General features: G+C 37.6%; 1 protein-coding gene across 1 annotated transcript in view; it reads left to right on the forward strand.

Moving 5' to 3' along the window:
* LOC123525250 (placenta-specific gene 8 protein-like) overlaps positions 1–15977 on the forward strand; it is a 29116-nt gene extending 13139 nt beyond the window's left edge. The window contains exons 3-4 of the mRNA XM_045304141.2: positions 12340–12479; positions 12804–15977. Of these exons, the coding sequence (XP_045160076.1) occupies positions 12340–12479; positions 12804–12896 (233 nt within the window). The 3' untranslated portion in view covers positions 12897–15977. The remainder of the gene's footprint in view (positions 1–12339; positions 12480–12803) is intronic.
* The last annotated feature ends 430 nt before the right edge of the window (positions 15978–16407 follow it).

Genomic DNA, 16407 nt, shown 5'->3' on the forward strand with positions numbered 1-16407 from the left:
CAACATGGCAACCAAAACGGCAGTGGAGCCAAGAGGGTTCAAGCTGATGAAGAGGATGCAAGTATCGGTCATAAACGACAAAAGCTGACTCCAAAGGATAAAGCAACGAGTTTTATAGTATGGAGAAAATAAATGAAAGGAGAATAGAAAAGTTCAACACAACGGCATCCTACTACAATGTTAAAATAAAAGATTTGGAAGTGAGAGATTTACCGAACATACTTAAAACACTAAAGGTAATATTCCAATCTATTGTGACAAGAATAGTAGAAAACATTCCAGCCACCGATCTAGTTCGACTTACTATGGACAATCCGGAATTGGACTATCCAATTGTTTTGCGATTCATGCCGAGATCTTCTTTGACATTGGAAAGGATTTTGTCTGAATTAGAAAGAGTGTTACAGTCATATGAACAGTTTGTCGTGGACGAAACGTTTGCCATAGAACTGGTACATGTTGTTGGTGTGAGAGGATCAGGATACAGAATAAAACCATTAGTCGACATTACACAAATGTTGGAAAACAAGAAAAGCATTATTCAAATAAAAATATAGATAACCTTTGTTGTGCAAGAGCTCTAGTCACAGCTATAGCTCGTGTTGACGACCATCCTCAGTGGAACAGCATACGCCAAGGTCGTCAGATACAGCGAGAGTTAGCCGTTGCCCTTCATCGAAAAGCCGATGTACCACTGAGAAAATGTGCTGTAGATGAAATAAAGAAATTCCAGTCATGCCTGCTAAACTATCAGATCCATGTAGTGTCGAAAGCTCATTTCAATGCCATCATCTATCAAGGTCCAGAATGAGGTGTACCGATATACATTTACAACCACAATGATCATTACGACGTTATGAACTCAATGACAGGATTTCTCAACAGAAGTTATTTTTGCAACAAATGCAAAAAAGGCTACCAGACCAAGGAACGCCATGCCTGTAACAACCCCTGTCATTTTTGCCGTAAGCTTCACACGGATGAATCTGAAGACTGGCAATTCTGCGAATCCTGCAATTGTAAATTTCTTAACCAGACCTGTTTCGCTCTTCACAAGAACAAGACAGAAAATGGAAAATCTACGTGTAAATTGTATTACAGATGTAAAGACTGTAATCAATTGATAAATCGTTCACATCACAAGAAAGCACATGTTTGTAGTGAATACTAGTGTAGTATTTGCAAGGACTATGTCAATGGCAATCATTTATGCTTCATGCAACCAGTTGAAGAAGAAGATAACACAAATGAAAATAGAACAAAACATGAAAAAGAAACAAAATACATTTTCTTTGACTTTGAATGTACTCAAGACAAACGTCTTGAATGTACCGCTGGTTATCTTCCTGGTGTGAAAAGCGTGTGTGTGAATTGTAAAAAATATCGTGGTGTGGATCAATGGAGCATAAACCGAATTTATGTGTAGCACACAAGGTATGTAGTGGTTGCATGCAAAAGGAAGTCAGAAGTCACAGTCTCTTCTACATGTTCAAGTTGTGGTCCCAATGAAAGAGTGTTATCAGGTCCAGACACATTAGAGTCATTTTGTAAATGGTTATTTACGGATGAAAATAAGGGTGCGACGGTTCTTTGCCATAATTTCAAGGGTTATGATAGTTACCCGAGCATGAAATTCTTGTATAACAACGCTATTCTGCCCGAGGTGATCACAACAGGATCGAAATACATGTCCATTGTAGTACCTCTTTTCAAAATCAGATTCATCGACTCTCTAAATTTCATTCCCATGGCCCTTGCTGATATGCCAAAAGCGTTTGGAGAAACAGAACTTGCCAAAGGTCATTTTCCTCATTTATACAACACATTAGAAAATCAGTCGTCGGAACTCAACCATTTACCCAGCATGAAGTATTATAGCCCTGATAGTATGAAGCACGATGCACGCAAGACTTATTCAATGGTACAACGCAAACTTTCAAAAGCCTTTTGTGCTACAGACAGAACTGTTGCGTTACTGTCGATCTGATGTCGATGTGCTTCGGCCTGGGTGGTTCCAATACTCCCGCTTTTATAGCTTTGGGTATTGTATAATCACCCCTTGGATATGGCGCCTGCTTTTTAATTTTGTCTTTTGGCAGTTCCTGTGATATGCAGGCTCCATAACTTCAGATCCCCTTTCTAAATTCCAGTTTGTTTAGTTCTGCTCATTGTTTTCTCGTTAAGGGCAAACCCATCATTTTAACTGGGGACCATACGCCGCTTTTCATGGAATTACACACTAGTGTAGCATTGAAGGTTCCATGTGCACCGCCCTATGAACACATCCGCGGATGTCTCTAAATTGTTTTTGTACTTTTAACATGTGTAAATGTTAAGTTCTGCTCAACCCGGGGCTAGAGGGCGTGGACGGTAGCAGGCATTTCCACTACCGTCCATGAACAGGCCCAGTCAAACAGAGCCTGCAACATTTTCGTTTTTGTTGTGTTGAGCGACCTGTGGAGTTTCCACTTTTTCTATTTGTTTTAAGTTAAGGACACTTTTCAAAGACCTCACCAAAACCCGAGATAATGATGGGATAGATCCTTTTGAAAAATGTATTACAATAGCTTCGGCTTGCAACCTAGTGTTCATGACGCTTTTCTTCGACCATGAAACTATCGGCATCATCCCATCTCACGGTTACCGACCTGAGGCCAAACAGTCTGTATTGGCTTATCAATGGTTATCCTACTATGCGTTTGAAAGAAACATTTATATTCAACATGGTCGGAATAAGGGGGAGAAACAGATAGGGCCATACAAAGTTGACGGGTACTATGAGACAGAAGACGGTCGGAAAGTTGTTCTAGAGTTTCAGGGTGATTTTTGGCATGGATGTCCAAAATGCTTTTCCAAAAGCACGATCAATCCTGTGAATGGGTTATCCATGTCTGAATTATACATGAATACCCTTGAAAAACAGTTATATCTTGAATCAGAAGGTTATCACTACGAATGTATCTGGGAATGTGATTTCAAGAAGAAGTTGGAATCAAATCCTACAATGAAAGAGTATATTGATTCTTTGGAAATAGCTCGACCCTTAGAACCGAGAAATGCTTTCCATGGTGGACGCACTGAAGCATTAAAAATGTACGCATAGTCCACAGAAGACAAGCATATTCGATACTTCGATGTCACATCCCTATACCCCTACATTAATAAAACAGGAAAAGTTCCCCTTGGTCATCCACAAATTATCACTGAAAATATTGAGGATATAAACAATTATGAAGGTTTAATAAAATGTAAGATTCTACCACCAAAAAAACTGTATATCTCCGTTTTACCAACAAAGTGCAACGGAAAACTTATGTTCAGTCTATGTCGTACTTGCAGTGAAACATATGACAATGACGTGTGCCAACACAGTGAGAATGATAAAGCCATAACAGGCACTTAGGTCACAGATGAAGTGAAATTGGCTTTATCCCAGGGCTTTAGATTACTTAAAGTTTACGAAGTTTGGCATTTTGATGAAATGGCCCAATATGATCCCAGCACCAAAACGGGTGGGCTTTTTACAGAATATGGGAATACGTTTCTAAAGGGGAAAAAAGAGTATTTTGAGAGGGAAGGTATTTTGCTAGAGTACGATAAGAACGAAGAAAATCCTGGTCTAAGACTGTTAGACAAAATAATGCTGAACTCGTTCTGGGGGAAATTTGGCCAACGTTCAAACTTGACACAGACAAGCTTTATTGACGACCCGGTTCAGTTCATAGATATGATGAACTCTGATAAGCAAGATATTAAAAATATACGTTTCATAATCGAAAAAGCAGTCCAACTAGACTGGGCATATAATAACGATTTTATAGAAGCTTCCTGTTGGACCAATGTAGTTGTGACCGCTTACACAACTGCTCAAGCCCGATTAAAACTATACAGTTATTTGCAACCATTAGGTGACAGGGTTCTTTATTGTGATACCGATTCTGTTGTCTTCACCTCTGCCCAGGGTGAGTGGGATCCTCCTTTAGGTGACTTCCTTGGGGATTTGACGGATGAAGTCCCAAACAATCAAATAACTAAATTTGTGACTGGAGGACCCAAGAACTACGCATTTTGTCTAGCGAGACCAAACAAACAGGGCCAGTCTTCCATTTGTAAAATCAGGGGGATTACATTAAATTTCAAAAATTCCCTAGATATCAATTTTGATACATTAAAAGAAATGGTTACGGGACAGAAGCAAAACACCTGCCTTAAGGTGGTAGATGAAAATAAGATAACCAGAAATACAGATACATGTAACATTATTACAAAGACTGAGACCAAAGATTATAGAATGGTTTTCGACAAGAGGGTAATTTCTAAAAATTTGAACTCCTTTTCCTTATGGTTATTTATAATGAAACATAAAAGCAAATATAGTAGGAAAAAATATATATTGTGTATGATGTGTTTGAGTATAATGTATGCTTGCTGTATAAATGTCTATTTTACATTATGTAATTGACTGATTGTATTTACATGATTTACATACAAAGAAATAAAATCAGGAAACTGTAAAGATTGTTCTTTTTTTTCATAAATCGTCTATTCACCATATAGACGAAAGGTAGAGAACTAGCGCATAATAGATGCATTCATGTTAAACGGATGTTTTGTTAACTTATGTCGATATCAATAAAAACCAATGTCACCGCAAATAATGACAAAAGAACCATTGTCCAATTACAATCTCTTCTGACTTATAAATACATATTTCTAAAACAAGAATAGCTGTGGGAAATTCCCACCCCTTAATATAAACTCGCATTGCACAAGAATAATAAGCCGGAGGATCTCGATACGCTTGAATTATTCCAATTTTTCCCTCAAAAATGTGGTCCAGACTCCCCCCACTGACTACTGACAGTATGCGCTCACTATGCACGTCAGCCGAACAGGAATAGCATTAAAACGAAAAGCTTTTGGTGGGGAAATCGTAGTACTGGGGATAGCACTTTAAAATAGTTTTTGAATCATATGCATGATATCAACGCAATATGTTGATGAAAAACTAAAGCCCTGATTTTCAATTTTTGTTTACTTTTCTACTTTCACTTTCGAGCTCAAAATGACGTAGCGCGATCACGTGATTAGGCACACTGTGCATAGAATTTTTATCTTGATCATCTCTAGGTCAAGTTCGAAACTTTGTCATGTGGGTTCAAAATCTAGGTCACCAGGTCAAATCAAAGGAAAAGCTTGTTAACACCATACGCCACATTCATGGCCTTATCTTCTGTAATGTTTATCTCGATGATTTAAGGATAAGTTTAACATTGAAAGATAAACGGAGAAACAGAGTACAAACAACTTACAACAGACAATCAGAAAGAAATGTTACAATAGATAAAAGACAAAAACTTTATTCTTCTCTGAAAACTGCCACAGCCCCAATCAAACATATTAAGAGACCTTTAACCCCTTGTTCTAGTGCCAAGAGGACGACAAAGAATCAACTCATTTCAGTTATTATTATTATAACAACTGAAGAGAAATAACAGCTGGGAACATACTTAAATATTCTAAAATATGATTTAAAATCTATAAAAATGACAAGTGGTTGCAGCACGTGTAGTGTGTTGGAGAATACTCCCTGCCCCCACCCCAATGCGTACCCGACTTCGATATTATGTGCCCGAAACAAAAATAAGGGACAGCAGAAACCCTGTAAATTTGTATATTACATAAGTTGGTCTGTTATATGATGTAAAAGTCGCTTGTGGTAAGCATTTAATCAAACAATTGATATTGTCAGTTGATAATTTGTATATAATAAGGGAAAAGGAAAATGAAAAGAAAACCTTCAAGCTTTAATATGAATAATTATACTTGAGGTGTATATAGTACGAAAGAACAGGGCGTTATTATTTGGTAGCTGATTTAGTAAAATAATTATGGTTTAAAATAAAGCTTTTCATGTGTGCATTCAACAGAAAGGAAATGCAAATCAATAGTATATTATTACTAAACATTAAGTTTTTATTACTGTCTGATGTCGATGTCAACGTGATTTCATGGACCTACCCCAATCAAAATCCCAAGAAAATGTTGTTTACTTAAGTTAAAAGGCCATAATGAACATTAAAGGAACAAGATCCACCGTAATGCGTTGCAATTGTACCCACCGCACACTGCGTTGGAATCATTTTTAGTCGATTTTTTCATATGCCTGTAATGAAAATTCACCTATTACGGAGAAAAAAATTTGCTTGACAGTGCCGTACTTACGATTTGCTGCAAACGTGCTCAGGGGTCGTCTTGTACAAGATTTTACCACTTTTATTGTGAATTCTACAAAAACGGCAGTCCCTCGTCAAACTGTACAGTGTAAGTGTTTACATTAATGACAAAGAATGAGTGTTTATATTAATGACAAAGAATTGCACTGAACAAGTGTTTGTGGTTGGAAGGGTACACATGTGGGCTCCTGTCTCACTGATTGTTGTTTTTATTTTTTTTATTTTTTTTTTTTTTTTTCAGTCAAACATGAAAAAATCATTAGAAAACTGACCGATGACAGCATTAATTTAGTCAGTCGGCCATATTTCTCCATCGCTTCTGCGACGAATCCTCTACCGCCGCGGCGTTGGAGCCACCGCTTCCTTCTGAGTGTGATGTAAATAATGCAATAATATCAACGGCAATCAGGCAAAATGATCTTGACAGAACCACCGACCGCCGGAAGTCAGCTAGATGACTTGCGGAAAAAATCTGCACCGGAAACAAGATTTCGAACCCAAATCGGTGAGGGGTAATTGATTCAAAATCTGCGACATTAACCACCCGGTAACGGAAGACCCACAACAATCTAAATTCGAATGAAAAATCAGTTACTGTACTTTTAGCCTTTCGGGTCATATTTATCAGATTTTCAAAAACAACGTAATGATCAATTCCTACAGCTCAGGCATTAAAAACAACGCACTTCAATAAGTTACGGTTATTAATAATGTCAAAATTTAGGTGTATTGCCTCTGAATACTGATTTTTTTTCCATTTTATCCCCATAAGATGAAGAACCTACTGGTGGACTTAAATAAATTTTTGTTCGATCGTGGAAGGTTCCACCATTTTGTTGAAATTCCATATAGAACATCGTCACGTTTTACATCATTAGATATATGTTCTCGTACGTAAACTATAGTATCTCCAAGGAACTCCTAATTAAACGCCAATTTTTATCAGACGCTAAAAGCTAACTTCATACTGCTCTTTAAATATAACACCTTGCGAATAAAAATTTGATTTTGACTGACTTGGATCGTGGAACAATGTGCCATTAGAGCCCTGAGTCCTAGCTTATAATGTACGTTTGGCATACTTTCAGGTTTGTGGACAATGTGTCATTAGAGCTGAGTCTTAGCTTATCATGTACGTTTGGCATACTCCCAGGTATGTGGACAATGTGCCATTAGAGCTGAGTCCTAGCTTATCATGTACGTTTAGCATACTCCCAGGTATGTGGACAATGTGCAATTAGAACTGCGTCCTACCTTATAATGTACGTTTGGCATACTTTCATGTATGTGGACAATGTGACATTAGACCTGAGTCCTAGCTTATAATGTACGTTGGCAAGCTTTCAGGTATGTAGACAATGTACTATTAGACCTGAGTCCTAGCTTATAATGAACATTGGTCGTTGGCATACTTTCATGAATGTGGACAATATGCTATTAGAGCTTAATCATAGCTTATGATGTACGCTGGCATACTTTCAGGTATGTGGACAATGTGCTATTAGAGTTGTGTCCTAGCTTATAAATGAGGTACGCTGGCTTACTTTCGGGTATGTGAACGATTTGCAATTAGAGATGAGTCCTAGCTTATAATGAACGTCGGCATACATTCAGGTTTGTTGACAATGTGCTATTAGATCTGAGTCCTAGCTAATAATGTACGTTTGGCCCACTTTCAGGTATATGGACAATGTGCTAGTAGAGCTGAGTCCTAACTTATAATGCACGTTCGCACACATTCATGTATGTGGTCGCTGATTCTAGGCTTATAATGTACGTTGGCATACTTTCATGTATGTGGACGCTTATTCTAGGTTAATAATGTGCGTTGGCATACTTTCAAGTATGTGGACAACGTGCTATTAGAGCTGTAAACAGCTTATTATATACGTTAGCAAACATTAATGTATGAGGACGCTGAGTCCAAGCTTACAATGTACGTTGGCATACTTTCAGGTGCTATTAGAGCTGAGTCCTGACTTATAATGCACATTGACATACATTCATGTATGTAGACGCTGATTCTAGGTTAATAATGTGCGTTGGCATACTTTCAAGTATGTGGACAACGTGCTATTAGAGCTGTAAACAGCTTATGATATACGTTAGCATACATTAATGTATTAGGACGCTGAGTCCTAGCTTACAATGAACGTTGGCATACATTCAGGTATATGGACAAAGTGCTATTAGGACTGAGTCCTAGCTTATCAAGTACGTTTGCAAACTTTCAGGTATGTAGGCAATGTGCTATTAGAGCTGTGACCTAACTTATAATGTACGTTGGCATACTTTCAGGTGTGTGGACAATGTGCTATTAGTGCTTGGTCCTAGCTTATAATGTACGTTGGCATGCTATCATGTATGTAGACAAGGTGCTACTAGATCTGATTCCTTTCTGATAATATACGTTTCGCATACTTTCAGGTATATGGACAATATGCTATTACAGCTGAGTCTTAACTTGTAATGCACGTTGACATACATTCGTGCATGTGGAGCTGATTCAAGGTAATACGGTGCGTTGGCATACTTTCAAGTATGTGGACAACGAGCTATTAGAGCTGTAAACAGCTTATAATATACGTTAGCATACATTTATGTATGAGGACGCTTAGTCCTAGCTTACAATGTACGTTGGCATACTTTCAGGTATATGGACAAAGTCCTATTAGGACTGAATCCTAGCTTATCAACTACGTTTACATATTTTCAGGTATGTGGACAATGTGCTATTAGAGCTGTGACCTAACTTATAATGTACGTTGGCATACTTTCAGGTGTGTGGACAATGTGCTATTAGTGCTGAGTTCTAGCTTATAATGAACGTTGGCATGCTTTCATGAATGTGGACAAGGTGCTATTTGATCTGATTCCTTTCTGATAATGTACGTTTTGCATACTTTCAGGTATATGGACAATGTGCTATTAGAACTGAGTCCTAGCTTATAATGTACGTTGGCATACATTCATGCATGTGGATACTGATTCTAGGACTATAGTATACGTTGGCATACTTTCAGGTATGTGGACAATGAGCAATTCGAGCTGTGAAAAGCTTATAATGTACGTTGGCATACATTTATGTATGTGGACGCTGAGTCCTAGCTTATAATGTACCTTTGCATACTTCCAGGTATGTTGACAAGGTGCTTTTAGTGCTGAGTCCTAGCTAATAATATACCTTGGCATACTTTCAGGTGTGTTGACAATGTGCTTTAAGTGCTGAGTCCTAGATAATAATGTACCTTGGCATACTTTCAGGTATGTTGACAATGTGCTTTTAGTGCTGAGTCTTAACTAATAATGTACCTTGGCATACTTTCAGGTATGTTGACAATTTACTTTTAGTGCTGAGTCCTAGCTAATTATGTACCTTGGCATACTTTCAGGTATGTGGACAATGTGCTTTTAGTGCTGAGTCCTAGTTAATAATGTACCTTCGCATACCTTCTCGTATGTGAACAACGAGCTATTAGAAATGTGAACAGTTTATAATGTACGTTGGCATACATTTATGTATGTGGACGCTGAGTCCTAGCTTGTAATGTGCCTTGGCATACTTTCCGGTATGGGGACAACGAGCTATTAGAGCTGTAAACACCTTATAATGTACGTTGGCAAACATTTATGTATGTGGACACTTAAGTTCTAGCTTATAATGTACGTTAGCATACTTTCGTGTATGTGTTAATTTGCTATAAGAGCTGAGTCCTTGATGATAATGTACGTTGGCATACTTTCAAGTATGTTGACAATGTGCTTTTAGTGCTGAGTCCTAGCTAATAATGGACCTTGGCATACTTTCAGGTATGTTGACAATTTACTTTTAGTGCTGAGTCCTAGCTAATAATGTACCTTGGCATACTTTCAGGTATGTTGACAATGTGCCTTTAGTGCTGAGTCTTAACTAATAATGTACCTTGGCATACTATCAGGTATGTTGGCAATGTACTTTTAGTACTGAGTCCTAGCTTATAATGTACCTTGGCATACTTTCAGGTATGTGGACAACGAGCTATTTGAGCTGTGACCAGCTTATAATGTACCTTGGCTTACTGTCAGGTGTGTTGACAATGTCGTTTAAGTGCTGAGTCCTAGCTAATAATGTACCTTGGCATACTATCAGGTATGTTGACAATGTGCTTTAAGTGCTGAATCCTAGCTAATAATGTACCTTGGCATACTTTCAGATATGTTGACAATGAGCTTTTAGTGCTGAGTCTTAACTAATAATGTACCTTGGCATACTATCAGGTATGTTGACAATGTACTTTTAGTACTGAGTCCTAGCTTATAATGAACCTTGGCATACTTTCAGGTATGTGGACAACGAACTATTTGAGCTGTGACCAGCTTATAATGTACGTTGGCATACTTTCAGGTATGTTGACAATGTGCTTTTAGTGCTGAGTCTTAACTAATAATGTACTTTGGCATACTTCCAGGTATGTTGACAATGTACTTTTAGTGCTGAGTCCTAGCTAATAATGTACCTTGGCATACTTTCAGGTATGTGGACAATGTGCTTTTAGTGCTGAATCCTAGTTTATAATGTACCTTGGCATACTTTCAGGTATGTGGACAACGAGCTATTTGAGCTGTAACCAGCTTATAATGTACGTTGGCACAAATTTTTGTATGTGGACGCTGAGTCCTAGCTTATAATGTATGTTGGCGTACTTTTATGTATGTGGAAGCTGAGTCCTAGTTAATAATGTACGTTGGTATACTTTCATGTATGTGTTAGTTTTATATCAGTTCTAGTTTATAATGTACGTTGATATACTTTCAGGTAAGTGTACAATGTGCTATTAGAGCTGTATCTTAGCTTATAATGTACGTTGGCACATTTTCATGCATGCGGATAATGTGCTATTGGAGCTGAGTCCTAGCTTATATTGTACGTTGTCATATTTAATGTATGTGGACAATGTGTTATTAGAGCTGAGTCGTAGCTTATATTGTACGTTGGTATATTTTCATACATGTGAACTATGTGCTATTAGAGCTTAGTCCTAGTTTATAATGTACGTTGGCACATTTTCATGCATGTGGATAATGTGCTATTAGAGCTGAGCCGTAGCTTATATTGTAAGTTGGCATATTTTGATGTATGTGGACAATGTGCTATTAGAGCTGAGTCCTAGCTTATATTGTACCTTGTCAAATTTCATGTATGTGGACAATGTGTTATTAGAGCTGAGTCGTAGCTTATATTGTACGTTGGTATATTTTCATGCATGTGAACTATGTGCTATTAGAGCTTAGTCCTAGCTTATATTGTACGTTGGTACATTTTCATGCATGCGGATAATGTGCTATTAGAGCTGAGTCCTAGCTTATATTGTAAGTTGGTATATTTTCATGCATGCGGATAATGTGCTGTTAGAGCTGAGTCCTAGCATATATTGTACGTTGATATATTTTAATGCATGCGGATAATGTGCAATTAAAGCTGTGTCCTAGCTTATAATGTATGTTGGCACATTTTCATGTATCTGGACAATGTGCTTTAAAGCTGAGTGATAGCTTATATTGTACGTTGTCATGTTTTATATGTATTTGGACAATGTGCTATTAGAGCTGAGTCTTGGCTTATATTGTACGTTGTCATATTTTTATATATGTGGACAATGTGCTACTAGTGTTGTGACATAGCTTATAATGTACGTTGGCGTACATTCATGTATGTGGACGCTGAGTCCTAGCTTATAATGTACGTTTGCAAACTCTGTAAATTTGCTATTACAGCTAAGTCCTAATTAATAATGTACGTTTTACATACTTTCACGTATGTGGACAATGTGCTATTAGAGCTGAGTCCTAGCTTATAATGTACGTTAGCATACTTTCATGTATGTGGACAAGGTGCTAGTCGAGTTGCTGGTATTGTAGTTTGACATACCTACAGGGATGCGGGTAATATCCTGTCATGTATGCTAGATGTATATACTTTCGGGTATGTGGTCAATGCACTTTCTGAGTTGTAAACGTATTAACTTTGACATACTTTCATGAATACTGGCTATTTTAAAAACATACTATTTAATGTACTGTCAGAGATACGTTCTACTTTATATTCACCTTGACACATTTTCAGGTATGTGGGCATGGTGCTGCATGAATTGTGTACTGGCTGATATATCCGCTAGGCTTGGAGAATGTTCTTGCGTGACATGTTGTGTTCTGGGGGGACTTACTACTATCCGTGCACGTGTTCGAACTCTTGGTGGTATCAGGGTTTGTAGAACTTTAACTTTATGAAATCGCCACTCTAGGTTATTGAGAAACGCAGTAGCTAACGAAATGCAATCGGGTTCATCTCGATTATTCTAAACATATTCAATTGTCATAGATCATGTCTAATTTACCATTTTTCTTCAAAGCATAGTGAGAAATTTACCGAAACAATGTACATATAATTGAAGAAAGAATCTTTGTTTATAAGTAATATACCGTTCACTGTGCATCTCCTTGAAAAACTTAAACCAGTCTAATGATGAAGGGCTGTTAATTTTGATATACGAGTTGCTTGAAAGTGATACTTCGGCGATTGTTTTTCAGGGATCGATCTGTAAAGATTATTTGGCTACAGCATGCTGTTCCCTTTGTGCCATTTGCCAGCTACATCGAGAACTAGATTATATGGGACTCTAATCTGAATATAATAACTAAATCGAGAACTTGAATAGATGGGACTTGCATATTCATTATATGCCTATATTAAATTTTGTCAAAAATGCAGCTTGTATTTCACAAGTTAATGTGAACAGGCAGACAAATAATTTCGAATTATATCTTTTGTATTGTATGTTGCTGACTACTTTCATTTAATATACATAACCTGAAACACTTCTAAATAGCCGCTCATAAAAACTTCACTCACTTTTATTTTAACATCGACAAAGATTTAATATTTTCTTCGAAAACAAAACAACAAACATAAAGGTGGAGGTATTTATCAAAAGGGTCATTACAACATTAGCTAGATCTGGGATTTGATATGCAAGGACGGATCACACTCGGTGCTTGCGCGCCTAGTGAGATCCGACATTGCGAAATTCACTCGAGCCGTATACAGCACACCAGATCGAGCTAGTATTATAATAACTGTATTGTATTTTTAGCCCACCATCATCAGATGGTGGGCTATTCAAATCACTCTGCGTCCGTGGTCCGTCGTCCTTCCGTCCGTCCGTACTTCCGTCCGTTAACAATTTCTCGTTATCGCATCTCCTCAGAAACTACCAGGGGGATTTTGACCAAACTTTGTCAATATGATGTATTGGTACCCTAGTTGTGTCCCCCTGAAAATCAGACTGATTCAACAATTTTTGAGTGAGTTATGGCCCTTTGTTTATTTTTATAATTTACGTAGATTTATGTAGGGAAAACCTTTAAAAATCTTCTTTTTCCAAACAACAGGGCCTAGGGCTTTGATATTTGGTATGAAGCATCATCTAGTAGTCCTCTACCAAGATTGTTCAGATTATCTCCCTGGGGGTCGAGTATAGCTCCGCCCTGGGGGTCACATGGTTTACATAGACTTATATAAGGAAAAGCTTTTAAAATCTTCTTGTTAATAACCTACAACATTCAGATTTGGACCACATGTATGGTTTTGAGTGGCAAGATGAACCTTGACATGAGTTGACCTTGATTTTGACCTAGTGACCTACTTTTACATTTCTGTAGCTGCAGCCTTCAAATTTGGACCACATGCATAGTTTTGTGCACTGAAACACTTTGACTTTGACATTGACCTAGTGACCTACTTTCACATTTTTGAAGGTACAGGCTTCAAATTTGGAACAAATGCATAGTTCTGTGTTCCGAAATAAAATTTGACCTTGATTTTGACCTAGTGACCAACTTTCAAATTTCTCAAGCTACAGCCTTCAAATTTGGACAACATGCACAGTTTTGTGTACCAAAACAAACTTTGACCTTGACTTTGACCTAGTGACCTACTTTCACATTTTTGAAGGTACAGGCTTCAGATGTAGACCACATGCATAGTTCTGTGTTCCGAAATAAAATTTGACCTTGATTTTGACCTAGTGACCTACTTTCACATTTCTCAAGCTACAGCCTTCAACTTGGACCACGTGAACAGTGTTGTGTACGGAGATGAAATTTGACTTTGAGCTAGTCAATAAGTCTTGAAATTTGGAACACTCAAAAATGGCACATTGGTGGGCGCCAAGATCACTCTGTGATCTCTTGTACTCTTGCCTTCAAATTTGGACCACTTGTATAGTTTTGTTTACTGAAATGAATTTTGACATTAAGATTGAACTAGTGACCTACTTTCACATTTCTGTAGCTACAGGCTTCAAATTTAGACCACATGCATAGGATTGTGTACCCGAAAAAACCTTGACATAGACCTAGTGACCTACTTTCACATTTTTGAAGGTACAGTCTTCAGATTTTGACCACATGCATAGATTTGTGTTCTGAAGTGAAATTTGACCTTGTGACCTATTTTCACATTTCTTAAGCCACAGCCTTCAAATTTAGACCACTTGCATAGTTTTGTGTACTGAAATAAACTTTGATCTTAAGATTGTCCTGGTGAACGACTTTCAAATTTCTCAAACTACAGCCTTCAAAATTGATGCACATGCATAGTTTTATGTACAAAGAACTTTGTCCATAATATTGATCTAGTGACCTGCTTTCACATTTCTCAAGCTACAGCTTTCAAATTTGGACCACATGCATGGACCACATGCACATTGTTGAGTACGGAAATGAAATTTGACTTTGCGCTAGTCAATAAATCTTGAAATTTGGAAAACTCAAAAATGGCACATTGGTGGGCGCCAAGATCACTCTGTGATTTCTTGTACAAATACAGCGAGAACTCAAATGTATTCGGGATTTTAATTTGTATTTAAGAATGTATGAAACTTTAACCTGTATTTAACAGATAAATATATTGTCGGTTACTTGTTGTCTTTTAGTGGTGATACATTATATCATAATCAACTCTATGTTTCCAGTATTTCATGTTCTTCAGAAAAAAATATACAGCAGAACCGTGTTTTAATATATCGAAAAAAATACGACGTGGTTAGTCCCCTGCAGAATCATTACGCGCGGCATATAACTAATTCGGAGTGTTTAGGTAAGTTGAAACACGGACCTAGCTGCTATATGTTTTTTTATGATTCTAATATGTCTTTAATGTAACCAACTGCTGAATTAGTGAAACATATTTCATGGCTCATTTATGGAGCAAAATTTAGTAGGCCGACGTGAAGTCAACGCAAAATCATGTTTATTTTAGGATCCTTTTACATACATGTATACATATAAGTGTTAAATTACGGGAGGTAACACATCAGAGGATGATTCTAATATGTCTTTAATGTAACCAAATGCTGAATTAGTGAAACATATTTCATAAATCATTTATGGTGCAAAATATACTAGGCCGACGTGACGTCAACGCTAAACCATGTTTAAAAGTGTTAAAGAACGGGAGATAACACATCCCGAAGAATAACTTAGAGGTAGTCTAGTGAGTTATCCTGCGCGTTAATAATAACAACAAAGTCCGTTCAGATAAACATGTCTATTCTGAAACGTCTCTTATACAAAATTGTAGCACTCTTTCCAAGCTCAAAGAACATCAATATTGCCTTTCTGCATGTTTTGTTCCGTATTAGAACTATTGTATCTACTGTTTACTCAGTGAAATATACTCTTAGAAAAGACTGGTATATTATTATTATTATTATTATTATTATTATACCAGATCAATTTCACGTTCAAAGGCGCTTTACATAGTTCAAATGCAGCCACACAGGGCGCATAAATTCATCCTCTACTAGTACAGACACAGAGCGATCTGACCAGAGGGACAGAGTGAGACAAAGCCCCCAAGACACAGAGATCAGAAATCAGATACAGGCTTGACCGGCTAACTTAGCCTAGCTCGTTGCGAATAGACAGCCTGGTTCTTTAACGCGCCCAGTGTATAGCACTGATACAAGCAAGGATTGCCTGGGTTCCTGACCAGTACACCTCTAGTTGGGTGGGAAACACTGAAAAGCGTTTCTGAAAATTCCCGAGTAGTGCCGGGGATCGAACCCCCGACCTCAGGATTCGAAGGCCAGTGTGCAAACCACTGATATCAAAATTAAATGTACGAAACAAC

This window comes from Mercenaria mercenaria, chromosome 3 (assembly GCF_021730395.1).
Source record: "Mercenaria mercenaria strain notata chromosome 3, MADL_Memer_1, whole genome shotgun sequence".
In the NCBI taxonomy this organism is placed as follows: domain Eukaryota; kingdom Metazoa; phylum Mollusca; class Bivalvia; order Venerida; family Veneridae; genus Mercenaria; species Mercenaria mercenaria.